Below are 15,068 nucleotides of genomic sequence, written 5' to 3' on the forward strand. Positions count from 1 at the left end.
CAGGTGGAATTAATAAATAACATGAAGGTCAGTCCATTCTCTCTTTTAAATAAAGACAATTTAAACAGTTTTACAGTATGAGCAAAGTGTTTTCGGTGCAAGGAACACTGTTGATTTTTAATGGTAATCTACAATCAGTACTTCTATTCTGGAGTGAAGGAGCAATTAAAAAAAAATTCTATTAAGTTACAGACATTTTAGTAAAATACATTAAAGATGAATTACTAGAAAAATAAAAGACATACAAATACAAACCTCATTTTTAAATCAGATTCACATCAAATAGCTAAAATAGATTCTAAACTCCTGCTCTCAATTTCTGTACCTATCTTGTCACTGACAGGTAGCCATCCACAGATCATGCTTTCAGGAGCACTGCTTGAAATGATTAAGAAGTCTGTTCTCAGCGGACTAATAACTGTATTGAGTGGGCTATATTTTGATCAAACATCTGGAGACTCTTCTGCAATACAAAATCTTTCTCCAACAAATAGGAAGATTTGGGCTCTTCCTTTGTTATGCTTACTATACTTATTAAGTTTGTCACGATTTTCTAAGGCTAACAGACATTTTCAACAAAGCCATATATCATTTTAAATCATCATTTCAAAAAGAATCAAACACAATCTCATACAGTGAAACTAAGAGAATTAATATTTTTCTAATCATGGGGCAACAAGTAGTCATTAGGGCATTCCAAAGGCGATACAACAGAACAGATCCACCTGGTTGAAAAGGAAGCAATGGAAAACGTCAGTAGTGAGAATTTAAGTTATTGATCTGCTCCCAGGGTTGAGCAGAAGAAAATGAGACAGTGGGCCAATTCCTTGGCGATGCGAATACTGTCTCTCAGGGAAAGGCTGCATGAGCCTGTGCCACCCTACGCAAGGAATGAATCAATGATGGACCTCCATGAACTTAGGACAAAAGTAATAAAGATTATAAACACCTTACTTTATGTTGAGATTAAGAAGAATTTAAGACTCAACTGATTCTCTGAAAACATGTAGTCTGGTCTCCAGAAATAAAGGTTCATAACCTAGCAGTCTATTGTCCAAGGAAAAATAAACAAACCAACCAACCAACCAGGAAAGTGCTGTGAGTTAGAAACTGAACATTCCCAACCAGTATGCATATTAATAGGGGGTATGGTACCACTTCCAAGGTGGCACTAGTGGTAAAGAACCCGTCTGCCAATGCAGAAGACCTAAGAGACCTGGGTTCGACCCCTGGGTAGGCAAGATCCCCTGGAGTAGGATATGGCAACCCCTCCAGTCTCCTTGCCTGTAGAATCCCATGGACAGAGGAGCCTGGTCGGCTACAGTCCATAGGGTCACAAAGAGTTGGACACCCGATGGTAGCAACTTAGCATGCATGGTATATCACTTTAATTACTCAATTATAGTATTTTTAAATTTCTGCAAGTTTAACCTGTTGGTATAAAAATGAAAGAATCTATCTAGTACAGCACCTTACATACAGTAGGTGCTCAAAAAAAGTACAGCTCTTTGAACTGTTGTAGATGGGTAAGTCAAATGCTTTATTCTTGTATTCTTGAGTTTTAACAAGTGAGAGGTTGATCACTAGATCAAAAATACGAAGAGTAATGAATGATTTAGTATGAAAGGAACAGAAAGACTCTAGTGCAGTTAAACAAAAGACAGAGGTAGAACACAGAACTAAAAAGAGGCCTCAAGAGAAAGTTATGAAGTAATAAATGAAGTTTCTAAAATAGTCAAAAGGGAAAAGGAAGATGTAACACTGTAGGACTAAAGCCTTAAAGGAAAACATTTCTTATTGAAAGCTAAGAATGGCAAAATTTAATCCATGAAAAAGCTTGGAGTATTACAGTTTTCTTTTCCCCATCTCATACAAAGTGCATGTTTTCTTTTCTTTTTTAATTGAGGCATTATATATGTGAAAGTCACTCAGTAGTGTTTGACTCTTTGCCACCTCATTGACTATAGAGTCCATGGGATTCTCCAGGCCAGAATACTGGAGTGGATAGCCATTCCCTTCTCCAAGGGATCTTCCCAACCCAGGGATCAAACCCAGGTCTCCTGCATTGGGCAGCTTCTTTATCAGCTGAGCTACCAGAGAAGCCCCATTATATACGCAATAGTGCAAAACCCCCAAATGTGCAAGTCTGATAAATTTTTACATATGTACAAATCCAGATCAAGGTATGGAACATTTCCAGTGCCTCCTCCCAGTGACAGAGGATGAGATGATTGGATGGCATTACTGACTTAATGGACATGAGTTTGAGACCCCGGGAGATAGCGAAGGACAGGGAAGCCTGGTGTGCTGCAATCCATGGGGTCACAGAGTCTGACACAACTTAGCAACTGAACAACAACCACCAGTCAGTAACCCCACCATCACCTCCACCTACCACAGACTGATCACCACTGATAAGTTCTGCCTGTTTTTGAATATCACGGGATCATTCAGAATGTACTCTCTTGTATTTGGCTGTTTATACTCAATCTTGTATTTTTGAGACTCATTCATATTTTTGTGGGCATTAGCAGTCTGTTACTTTTTATGGCTGAGTAGTACTTCACTGTACAAATATACTACAAATTTGCTTGATTGTTCTTGTGTTGATGGGCATCTGGGTTGTTTTCAACCTTCTGCTTTTATGGATAAAGCTATTATGAGTACTGCTGTAGAAGTCTTTTGGTGGACATAAACACTCATTTCTCCTGGATGTATGCCTAGAACAGACTGCTAGGTCACAAGGTTGGCATGTGTTTAACTATAGATCACAGCAGTTTTCTAAAGTGATTGTATCAGTTTACTCTATTAACAATGTTTGAGAATTCTCTTAATTTTAAAAAAGCTCTTTAGTTGAAACACAAGAGCTTTAAGACATTTTTTGGTATTGCTTCTTTTAGAGGAGTAACATAAGCAGATTTCTCACACCTCAGGAAGTACACAAGATGATTTTAATAGGTATGAGAAGAAAATAGTACAATTTCTATTTTAGTTTCTTATTCTTTTGCCCAAAAAGTAAACTTTACTAATATTTAATATATAAATTAACACTAGTGTGTTTATTTAGATGGTTATATTTATTCACTTATTGTCATTTGTGTGTGCCTGGTTGAGCACAATTATGGAACATCTACTAGTAACAGAGTTCTCCCTAAATGAACAAGCTAGCTAAAGGAGTCCTGCAAAAGCTGTTAGTCACTCAGTCATATCCGACTCTGCAACACCATGAACTGCAGCCCACCATGTTCCTCTGTCCATAGGATTCTCCAGGCAAGAATACTGTAGGGTGCTGCTATTCCCTTCTCCAGGGGATCATCCCAACCCAGGAATCGAACCTGGCTCTCTTGCACTGCAGGCAGATTCTTTACCATCTGAGCCACAAGGCAAATCCCTACATCGATCCTACAAAGATGACATGAATAATATAAGCACAAGTAAGCAAGGAAATGGCCAACCTGACAATTCTTTATTTCTTTAGAAGATTAAAAACTCTGACATGCTAGTCAGATCTCACAAGAAGTAGGCAAAATAATTCCAAAAATTAGAACTTTTAAAATACAAACTTACTCTAGTATTTTTTTTAGCCAATAATGTACATAATCAAAAAGATTCAGAAACTCATTTTAGCACAACTATTTTTTAGTATTAATTTAGTTTATCCTCAGGCATAAATGAACTTCTAATTTTTAAAGTTATATACGGCGGCTCAGACAGTGAAGAATCTGCCCCCAATGCGGGAGACCCAGATTTGATCCCTGGGTCACGAAAATACCCTGAAGAAGGAAATGGCAATCCAGTCCAATATTCTTGCCTGGAGAATTCCATGGACAGAGGAGCCTGGTGGGCTACAGTCCACAGGATTGCAAAGAGTCGGACATGACTGAGCGACTAACGTGTTCACTTCACTTTCACAAGTATTCCCATCAGAAACAGCCAGCTGCTATTTAATGTAAAAGCAATATATCTGAAAAGGGAGGAGGACAAGAACCGCCTGGGGAGACGCATGAGGGAACTTGCCTGGGTAGTGGTACTGTGCTGGTAGGGGCTTGCCTTCTACCAGCGCACCCATTTGTCAAACTCCCTGAATGGTACATTTATGCTAAGTGTGTTTCAGTCTACATAAATTTTACCTCAAAAGGAAAAAGGGGATCTATTAAAAATATTGACCTCTAGTTAATGACTTGATGGACATGACTTTGAGCAAGCTTCTGAAGTTGGTGATGGACAGGGAAGCCTGGTGTGCTGTAGTCCATGGGGTTCGCAGAGTTGGACATGACTGAGTGGCTGAACTGACTGTACTGAGTTAAGGATACACATGCTCAACTGTGTAGCAGTAAATTATAATGATGGCTGCAACTTACTGTGAGGTGCATTAAAATAAGATGGACTGCTATACACCTAGAGGGATGGATATATAAACAAACAGAGCAAATATAGTAAAATGTTAAGTGTGGAAATCTAGGTGGTAAGATATATGGCTGTTCACTGTAAAATTTTTTAAAACTTTTCCATATATTTGAAAATTTTCATGATAAAATGTTGGACAAGAAAAAAATTTACTCAAGAGTTGAAAATTTTAAATAGTATAGTGATACAGGGGAAAAGTTAGAAATTCAAAAAGGGAAAAAGGAAGAAACATTCAATACCAATGCTTAGTGGTTTTACATACACTATACCTGTGAGGTGAGAATTATCCCTATTTTACAGACTAGTAAACAGAAACTTGGAAAGATTACAGAACATGCCCCAGGACACACAGTGTGAAGCCCAGCCAAAAGCTGAAACCAACCTGATTAAATTTACCAGAGGTCTGAATTCTCTTGGCTCACATTCCTCATAAGGGGATTCCTAGAACTAAAACAAATGTCTTCTCTAAAGCAGAGAAGTCACTTCTCCATTCCACGTGGATCAGCTCTATCAGAAAGCTCCTCCCCATAGCCTGAAAAAAACTGTCTCCCCGATGTTGTTCTTCCTGTGTTTGATTCCTTGTGGCCATACAAAATTCCAGCAGGGCTGGCCTTCATATCAAGCAATCGTATTGAAATCGGAATAATTGGGATTTTTTTCCTGTAAGTATTTTATATCATTGTCTACAAAGCTATAGCTAGATGTAAAGTGGGGATACTATCTCCTAGAAATGGGAAGAAAATTAAATGAGAACACTGACACATTCAACTGCAACTAACAAAGAGCAGAGACTCAAATACCTCCTTCTTCTTTTTCTAACCTTTACCTTTATTTGGAAATTATAGCATGCCACTCACTATAAAATATTTTAGAAAATTAGGGAGACTTAGGTCCTTTCCTTGAGGAACTCATTGTTAAATGTGAACAGACACAGATTTTCCCCCCTGTATTTACTGCATCTTATCTAACAATGTAATTGATTTTATTTCCTCATTTTACTTTCCATTTTCCCTTGGTATGGAGTTAAGACTCCTAGGAATTTTATGTACAATTAAATATACAACTAGGACCACTTTTGCAGCACCTTTTTGTTTCAAAATTACTACAGGTGGCCAATCTATGCAAGCAACATGTTAATAAAATTTTAAGTCTATTTTCTTTTTGACTCTCAGGAAATATTTTTCAAAGGTAAGATTAAAGAAAGCCATTGTGTTACAAGAAAATGACCAACTGGTGATGATAACTTTTAATTCACTTCTGACTATGCACAAACATATATGCCCTCTGTTTCTTACTTGAAAAGTATATTCAAGGGATTCTCTAAAGGACTCATAAAGTAACAAATCTTGCCCTATATACATATATGAAAAAACAACCCATTATTCTACCATGAATTTTGCCTTATTTAAGGACAACCTACAGTTCAGATATGGATAAAAGTTATTTGCACAGCCTCATGGAATCTGAATGAGACTGTTTTTTTCCCCTTGAAATCTGAGGATGTTAATGTTGGAAGAAATCCTAGAGATGATCATTTTATAGTTGCAGAAATGGATATTCAGACAGTCCAGATGATCAGCCCGGACCAGAGCCCGGACCAGATGCCAGGGTCCCCGAATTCCTGACCCAGTGTTCTTCCCATTTTACAATCATGACAAACTAAAAAAAAAAAAAAGAAAGAAAAAAGATTATATCCGTCCATTACTTCAACTTCACTAAATTTCAGTCTGGCCACCCATGATATCACTTCCTTTTGTGAATGGGTGTATTTGGGGGGGGGGGGGTAGTCTTGGGTATTTTCACTTGCATATAATACAACATTTTTAGAGTTTTTATTCATGTTTATGCTACCACTATTTCCCATGTCTAATTCTATTCCTCCACGGATACCAACACAGACTTGAACATGCCTTGACCCTCCTTTCCACTACATTTCTTACGTCAAGCAATTAACTACCAACTATTATAAAAGTAAAAGGGACTGATTTTAAAACACAAAGCACACATGCTAGTAAAGGGCCTGGTAAAAATAAATTTAATGTCATGTATTACATGTAGATGCTTTCTAGAGAAAGAGCACAGCGACAACCCTGCTTATGGGAAGAGAGAGCTATTGTGGACTGAGGTGGGGGGCCAAGGATGAGGTCTGGAATCCGACCTAAAACAAATATGGAGGTGAAAAGGCATGAGGAGCTTCCGGGACCCACTAGCCAGTGCCAAGCTGCCAGCTCCCGACTATTCGGTGTCGGTTTAAAAGAAGCAGGGGCAACCAGGGATGCTCGTACCCCAGGACAATGATAGAGCAGGCGGGGCACCCAGAATCGCGCTCAGGGAAAACTCAACAAGTCTGGATGGCGAAGGATGCCCTGAGAGATGGATGAACGACTGCCAAGAGGCTGCCGCTGGCTCGGAATGACCACTGCCCCTTTCCAGGATCGACGCCGCGGGCGCCCGCCGGCTCGCGGACAGCCATTTGCACTACGTTCCCCTACGTGCCCCGACGTTCGCCCGGAGACCGCCGAGTTCGCCAACCACCCTGCCCCGGGCGATGCCTCTGCTCCAGGCCCGCTTCCCGGCGAAGCAGGCTCCCGGTCACCGCCGGCTTTCCGGCAGAAAGGCAGCAGCTGGCCTGCAGGGGCCGGAGCCGCCTTCGAAAGTGGGCGGAAGGATGGCCGCCCTCGCGGGGTGCGGGCGCGGCCCGCGGGAACCCTCGCCTCCGGCGCGGCCGAGTTCTCTCTGCGCAGCGCCGCCCGAGCCCTCAGCCCCGGCCGCAGTCGGCCGCTCGCGGCGGGCTCCGCGCTCAGGGCTGAGGCGATGGGGAAAGGGGGCGGGCGCGCCATCATGAAGGGGAAAATGGTGGGCGGGCGGGCCCGCGCGCCGCCGCCGTACTCACCCGGGCGGGCCAGTGCGGGTAGCCCTTCATCTTGGCGAAGACCAGGTCGCCCGCCTTGTACTCGCGGGGCCGCGGACGCGCCATCCCGGCCGCTCCCCTTCCTGGTCGTCCTTGGGTGCCGCTAAGATGCCGGGAGGCCGCCCCCCCGCGGGCCGACGGACTGCGCCGCGCTCCCCGCGGGCCTCGAGCCGGGCGGGCGGGCGGACGAGCGGCCGCTCCGACGAGGGAAAGCGTCGAGGCGGCGGCTGAGGCGAGGGGGTGGGCGGGGGGCTCAGCAGGCCCGGCAAATCACCGCCCGGCAGCGGGGGAGGGGAGCCCCCGGCCGCTCGGCTCTTGCCCGCGCCGAGGTCCCCGCCGCCGCCGCGCGCTGCTCACAGGCGCCGCGTCGCCTGCCTCATGCCGCCGCCGCCGCCGGCCTCCTTCCCGGGCTCCCGGGCGCGGCGCGAGCACCGGGCCTCGCGCCTCCTCCGAATTCCTCCTCGGGCAGCGACCGCAAACACGATCTTATTATTGTTCTCGCGCGCGCTCAGCATCCCCCCCCACACACCCCACTTCCCGCTCCCCACCCCTCCCCTCCAGCGCCGGCCGGTTAATTCCTAGGTACACGGCCGGCTTTCGCGCAGAAACCGAGCGCGCCAGCCCGGCTGCTCGGCGGGCGGGCGGGTGGTAGGTACGTCCTCCCCCAGCACCGAAGCCCGCGCCGGGCGGGCAGCAGCGCCTACTCCGGAGGCCGCCGGCCGCCCGCCGCCCGCTCTCTTTTGTTCTTGGCCGGGAGCTGCCAGCCGCAGCCCAGCCAATCACCACCTGGCCGCCCCCCACCCCACAGGTCCGCGCCACCTCGGGGGCGCTCCCACCAGCCCCCCAGTCCCACGCCCACCTCCCGCTGACAGATCTCCCGCCCGGCTCCCCCCGCCCCCCCGCGCGGGCCGCTTCTACGAGTGCGCTCGGGTGAGGGGGGCACAGAGGCGCCCCAGGCCGGGGGCCAGCCGCGCGAGGGGACCCGCCGCCCAGAGCATCAGGCTGCTGGAAGAAGCACCGGTCTGGGGTCAGCGACCTTGTGGAGGGGGGTCTCACCATAGGTCTGCCCTTCACAATGCGGTGTGACCCACCCAGGGCAAGCCATTTAACCGAAGTCACCGAAGGTTTTCGAATTTGCCGAGCCGGACAGTCGGGATTCGAACACGGATCTCCGTTAACTTCAGAGTCCGTCAGCGCTTGTGCCTTTCCTTGCGTCCACCGTCCAGGCCTGGAGTTTTGTGAAAGGGACTTCTTCTGGCAGGTCACTCGTTTCCAATCCTGGCAACATTTTGGACAAAGTTTGTTTTTTTTTTTTAATCTGCCCAAGAACGAATGAATGAATGCTGCCTCTTTCATCATCCTGAAGCTCACCTTTAAGAAGTCGGCTGCCGCGGCTCCTGAGTGTAACGGACTTTGGTCCTCAGCATGTTTCCTTGTGTCTGTCCCTCTGCCAGACTTTCCTACAGTTTCTCCCAACATCTGCCTTCCTCACTCGCCCTGTAGAAGCGTGTGTGTGTGTTCTAACCCCTGTTATTGTTCTTTTATCCAGGGCTTCGGATAATGGGGCGTTAAATTCTCTAGACTGCCTGTGGATTGTTTACTTAAATAGTGCTTGACTTTATCTGCTAACGGCATTCCCTTACTCCTGGCATCTGGTGATTTTTCCTTTTGAAATATTTACCCTTCCTCGATAGACCTACATTTTCCTCTTTTCTAGCTGTAGACTAGGTCCTTTTGCCTCTGTTGCCTGTGTCAGCCCCTTAGAGCTGCTATAACAAAGTATCATCATTATTATAGGCTGGGTGACTTTCAAACAAACCTCAGAAATTTATTTCTCACAGTCCTGGAGGCTGGGAGGTCCAAGATCAAGGCATAGCAATTCAGTTGTCTCCCGAGGGCCTGCTTCCTGTTTCACACACAAAAAATAGTCTTTTCTTCGTGTCTCTACATGAGGTGAGGGGTAAAGGGGAGGAGGGTGAAATTATCTGGGATCTCTTAATCTCATTGATGAGGCCTCCATCTTCATGGAGCTTCCCACTTGGCGGTAGTGGTAAAGAATCTGCCTGCCAATGCAGGTGATGCAAGAGACTCAAGTTTGATCCCCTGGAGTAGGAAATGGCATCCCACTCCAGTATTCTTGCCTGGAAAATTCCTCGGGCACAGGAGCCTGGTGGGCAGAGGAACCTGACGGGCTACAGTTCATGAAGTCACAGAAGAGTCAGACACGACTGAGCACACACACACCATCCTCATGACCTAATCACCTCCCAAAGGTCCCACTTCCAAATACACTGGGCATTAGATTTTAACATGAATTTTGGGAGGATACAGACATTCAGTCTACAGCAGCCTGCTCATGTGTCTCCCACTTGTAGGACTGCCATGTGTACCTGTCGTCGTGTCATCATGTCATCATGCCCTGCCTTTGAACCTGTGAATGGTTTTTACATCGTCTTATGCCAAACCAAATCCCTCTGACCAGCTGCCAAAGCCCTGACTGTTGGCTGCTCTCCCCAAATGGTCCTCCCTCCTTGTGGGCACAGACTGGAACGAAGGGAGAGAAATGAGAGGGGGAAAGGTGGTCAATTGGAAGCCATGGGAGGACTTTAAATAGGAGAGGGACACAATCATAGTTTGGGTTTAGACAGATTTCTCTGGTGGCCTGTGTGGAGGTGGATTTGAGGGTGAGAGCCTGGGGGCAGGAGCTCAGTTGAGGGGACCTCTCTCCAAGACAGAGAAGACAGGGGCTGAGACAGGGCTTGCTGACTCACTGGGCAGCCAGTAGCCAGGAAGAAGGAGGAGTCAAAAACTATTTTCTGGTTTCTGGCTTCAGCAATGGGATGATTAGTTTTGACATTCACTGAGATGAGGAAATCCATGAAGAATGGGCAGTTTGGGGGATGAGATCATGAGTGGTTTTGTGTGCTGAGATTTCACAGGGCATCCAGAGAGAGATGTTTTAGTGGAGAGATGAATATATAGCTCAGGGGAAGTGGTCAGGTAGAACACACAGATGGGAGTCATTTCAATAGGTAGGTCGTGGTTGAAACCATGAGAGGGGTTCTAGAAGACCATGCAGAATGAGAAAAGCAGTGGCAAGGATAGTGCCTGGTAACACCAACATCTAAGGGTCAGTCAGAAAAAGAGGAGATCCTGTGTGGTCCTGTGGCGGCAATGGTAGTTTAGTTGCTGAGTTGTGTCTGACTCTTTGTGACCCCATGGACTGTAGCCTGCCAGGCTCCTCTGTCTATGGCATTTCCCAGAGAAGAATACTGGAGTGGGTTGTCATATCCTTAGGAACCAAAGAATTAAAAGAATTTTCAGAAGGAAGGAGATGTCCAGATATATGCCACAGGGAGGTCAAGATAAGGAAGGAGATGGTGCCATTTAATCTGATGATTAAGTACTTGGTGTCCTTGTTGGGAACTGTCTCACTGAAATGGTGATGAGAAGAAACCAGAGAGCAGTGGCTTGAGGTATGAGTGAAAGGTGAAAATGTGGAGGCAAGAAGTGTAGACAGCTCATTTCCAGTGGTGGAGAAGGAGTAGCTGAAAGTATGGAGGGAGAGTTATTCTGTGTGATTGTTTGGCTGGTTTTAAAGATCAGAGAAATTTGAGTTTGTTATTAGAAGAAGCCAGTAAAGTGGTTAAGACAGAATCCAAGAAAAGGAAACTTAATGGAGGGAGTTGGTTATATCAATAACGTGGAGACTTCTCCCAGTCTAGGCTTTGGTTTTAGGTATTTTTTTTTAACATTAAACAAATACTTTTTAATTGATTTTGAACCTTTACATATAGGCATATACTTGTTGCTGTATTTTTTTTTAGACAACAATCAAAATGGCCACTGAATCCAAGGTGGAATTATTCTTGCATTTACCTCAATTGATGGAACAGTGTGTTTTCTTATAGAATGTCTTAAATGTTAAATCACAAAGGATAACATATATATTTTTTTTTTAAGTTCAAAAAAGGCAAACAATTTATTTAAACGGATATATACATGTAGGGTAAGGCTACTAAAACACACACACCGGCAGACACATACACAAGTGAGTATTTAACCCAAAACTCAGAAGAATGGTTACCTCTGAAAGTGGGGGGAACGGTATGAACAGGGAGGGGCACACGAGGCTCTAATGTGTTTTAAGCTGGCTGATAATAGGTACATTGGGGGGTTTTCTTTTGGTGGGGGTTCCTACCAATTTATTTATTTGTTTTTATTTAATTGAGCCTTGGCCTGGCCGCTCAGCACACATTTTTGCCTGCCTCTTGTGCCCTACGAAAGATTAATGACGTACGCACATGGGATCCCCTATAGGCTCACTCTGACTGGTCGTCGGGAATCTCCTCATGTGCTTGGCTGGGAGCCCATGTGTTTTGCAGCCAGGTTGGATACAGACCACCTTGTCAACACAGTTTTGCCAGGGATGAAGCATTGCTGTATGGTTTTCACTGCAGATAGAGCTTTCAGACTGGTTCCTCCGCTTTTCTGCAAAGGATTGTTCCTGTGGCTATTCCAGAACAATGCTCTATTCAAATATTTAAGAGATAATAAGTAACCCTTTAGAGATACCACTAAGATCATTAAAAGAGTCTGATATATTTTGTTTTACTCAGTGTGGCCCCAAGAGCTGGTTTATTTGCTGTCAAAATAGAACATATTAATTTTACTTGAAACTTGGAAAGATCTCCATTCACAAATGGGGATAAGATCAGCTTTCTGTGATCTCTTGATTTCAGCATCCTCAAATCCCAATGGGCTACTGCATCTCCCTGTCCTTGGCTACCTGATCTGTCTTTTGCCACTCCTCTTTTCACTCACCTGGCTTCCCAGGTGGCTCAGTGGTAAAAAATCTGCTTGCCAGTGCAGGAGAAGCAGGTTTGATCCCTGGATCAGGAAGATACCTGGAGAAGGAAATGGCAACTCTCCAGTATTGCCTGCAAAATCCCATGGACAGAGGAGCCTGGCAATCCATAGGGTTGCAAAGAGTTGGACACTACTGAGCGTCTGAGGATATTATCTGAGCATACCTTCACACATACATCCAAACATTTTTGTCAACTCTGTCCTGTTTTTACCTTCTCCTTTCATATCTTGGCTCATCTTTCTGATAAAATTCTTTTCACAGTTCCTTCAAATTCTATCCTCCAATTCATCTATTCCATGTTGCTTCAATTACCTGTAATCTATTCCTCTACCCAAAGTTTTATATGAGATGATATATCTAAAGCAGTTGAAACAGTGCCTGGCACACAGTGAGTACTCATTAAATGTTAGTTTCTATTGTTGTCTTTGTTATTGTTGACATGGTATGGTGAAAATAACTGTGGAAACCAAGTTGGGAAATTTCTGTGTTACACACACACTCAGTACGTCAGAACTGCACTCCCTGGACTTTTCATCAGAGTTCATTTCTACTACTTTTGCCACTAGAGGTATCTCTCCGATGTCCTCTGACCCAATCCCAGAAGAACTGCTCTCACATTCTTTGAAAGAGAAAGGGTTGGGATCTCCCTCATGAGCCAGTGGCTTAGACTCCACACTCCCAATGCAGGGGACCTGGGATCCACCCCTGATTGGGGACCTAGATTCTGCATGCCACAACTGAAGATCCTGTGTGCCCCAACTAAGATGCATCCACACAGACAAATAAATTAATTAAAGATTTAAAAGAGAAAGGGTCATAAGATGTGACAGTCAAATAAAGGAACTGTAATATGCTACTTGTGGTGAGCACCAGGGAGCTCTAAGTCAGCAGAAGGCACCATGATCAGCATGAGCCATGATGGTAGAGGGTAGGGGTCAAAGGTTGGGGTCAGCATTGCTGGAGTGAGGGTGGGTAGCAGCAGCAACTGCACTCAGGTCACACGTATAGAAACACAAAGCTCCCCAATAATGACCCAAGATACAGGTTAATGGTCTCTGTAGACATACTTGAGTTACCTGGGATCTTAGCTGGGGAAGGAAAGGGATAGTGTTTAGGTCCTGGGAATTTTTCTCTCTAATAATCAGAATTCAAAGGCTGTTTCTATTAAGACTGTTCTGGAGACTTCCTGGCAGTCTAGTGGTTAAGACTGAGCCTCCGATGCAGGAAGTGGGTTCGATCCCTGGTCATGGAACTGAGATCCCACATGTTTCGAGGTATGGTAAAAATGAATAAATTCTCCTGCTTTCACTGTCCTGTCTCAGGCTGAGAAACAAACTGGAGAATTTCAGTGAGTTACCAGCTATTTGGGAGAGGAGGTGATTCAATAAGTAGAAAGTATTGGAAACAAAGGATTTGCAAATTTAGCTACCACTTTGACTGCTATTTTTCCTATATTTGCATATGTGATGCTGAAGAGAGCCTTGGATCAACAGCATCCATTTCTTCATTGATTTATTGGACAAGTATCTGTTGTGTACTGCTTCATGTCAGTCATTGTTCTAGGTCTAGGACTCATGGAGAACAAAGAGGATGGTGAGGGAATCAGAAACATGTTGGATGGAGTTGTGTTGCAGGAGTTCTGAGAGTCCATCTGAAGGGCTGCTGTGTGGAGTGAAGGATGTGGGAGAAGCGATGCTTTGCTAGCTCTAGGCCTACCTAGCCATTTAGAGGAGTGGCAGCTTCCATTTTGACCCTCCTGGAGACCTGACCCACTGTGTCATTAATTATAAATACCCTGCTGGTATGGAAGGGGAGGGAAAAATGGAGGCAGACAGGCCCTGGATAATGAAAGACTACACACAGAGAGAGAAACCCAGCCAGCCCCCAACTCTTCTGACCCTTCTAGTTGAGGTGCCACACATGTGAACAAAGCCGTCTTGGGTCCTCCAACCCCAGGAAGCTACCCTTGCCAGACACAGAGACATGCTGTCTGTAATGAGCCTGGCTCAAGTTGCAGAATCATGGACAAGTAAATGGTGGCAATTGTTTAAAACCACCCAGTTTGGGATGGGTTGTTATGCAGCAACAGATATCTGAATCATGGTTTCATAGCAGATTAGATACAGCTAAAGAGAGCTTGTGATCTGGAAGATAGGTCAAAAGGAAAAATATTCAGACAGGCCCAGAGAGATAAATGGAAGGAAAAAAACAGAAAAGAATGTAGTTTAGCCACACAAGCTTTCTATTGGCTAGTATTTCTAAGGTATTTTCTATCTGTGAGATAAGGTGGGAAAACCTAATATGAAGTCTCAGTGTTAAGGAAAGAGAGAAAATGGGATAGAAGCAGTATCTGAAGCCATGCTGGTCAAGAATTTTCTAAAGCTGATTAAAGCTATCAAGCTGTAGATTAAAATATACTTTGAATACTTGGGTTATATGTATAGAGAAATAAAAATAAAATTCACAAAAAGTGAGATGAGGTAAATGGAATGAAAAGGCCCCAGGTCCTAAGATAGTATAGAAAGTAGCTAAAGCACTAACATATGACATTTTAATAATTTAAAGATTCATGTCATGATCTATCAGTTCCTGATAGAAGAAATGAACAAAAAAAGTATGTGATTACTTACATTACTTAAGTAATGTAAGTAATAAACCAACAAAGGTCTGTATAGTCAAAGCTATGGTTTTTCCAGTAGTCATGTATGGATGTGAGAGCTGGACAATAAAAAAGGTTGAGTGCTGAAGAATTGATGCCTTCAACTGTGGTGCTGGAGGAGACTCTTGAGAGTCACTTGGACTCCAAGGAGACCAAAGCAGTCAATCCTAAAGGAAATCAACCTTGAATATTCATGGGAAGGACAGATGCTGAAGCTGAAG

At 44.6% G+C, this 15,068-nt stretch overlaps 1 protein-coding gene across 1 annotated transcript in view; it reads right to left on the reverse strand.

The window, feature by feature from the left end:
- The window catches only part of HDGFL3 (HDGF like 3), a 75,420-nt gene extending 67,580 nt beyond the window's left edge, over positions 1-7,840 (reverse strand). Inside the window, exon 1 of the mRNA XM_020877537.2 lies at positions 7,301-7,840. Within this exon, the coding sequence (XP_020733196.1) occupies positions 7,301-7,384 (84 nt within the window). The 5' untranslated portion in view covers positions 7,385-7,840. The remainder of the gene's footprint in view (positions 1-7,300) is intronic.
- Positions 7,841-15,068: the final 7,228 nt, after the last annotated feature.

The sequence above is a fragment of the Odocoileus virginianus genome, chromosome 16 (assembly GCF_023699985.2).
Source record: "Odocoileus virginianus isolate 20LAN1187 ecotype Illinois chromosome 16, Ovbor_1.2, whole genome shotgun sequence".
NCBI lineage: Eukaryota > Metazoa > Chordata > Mammalia > Artiodactyla > Cervidae > Odocoileus > Odocoileus virginianus.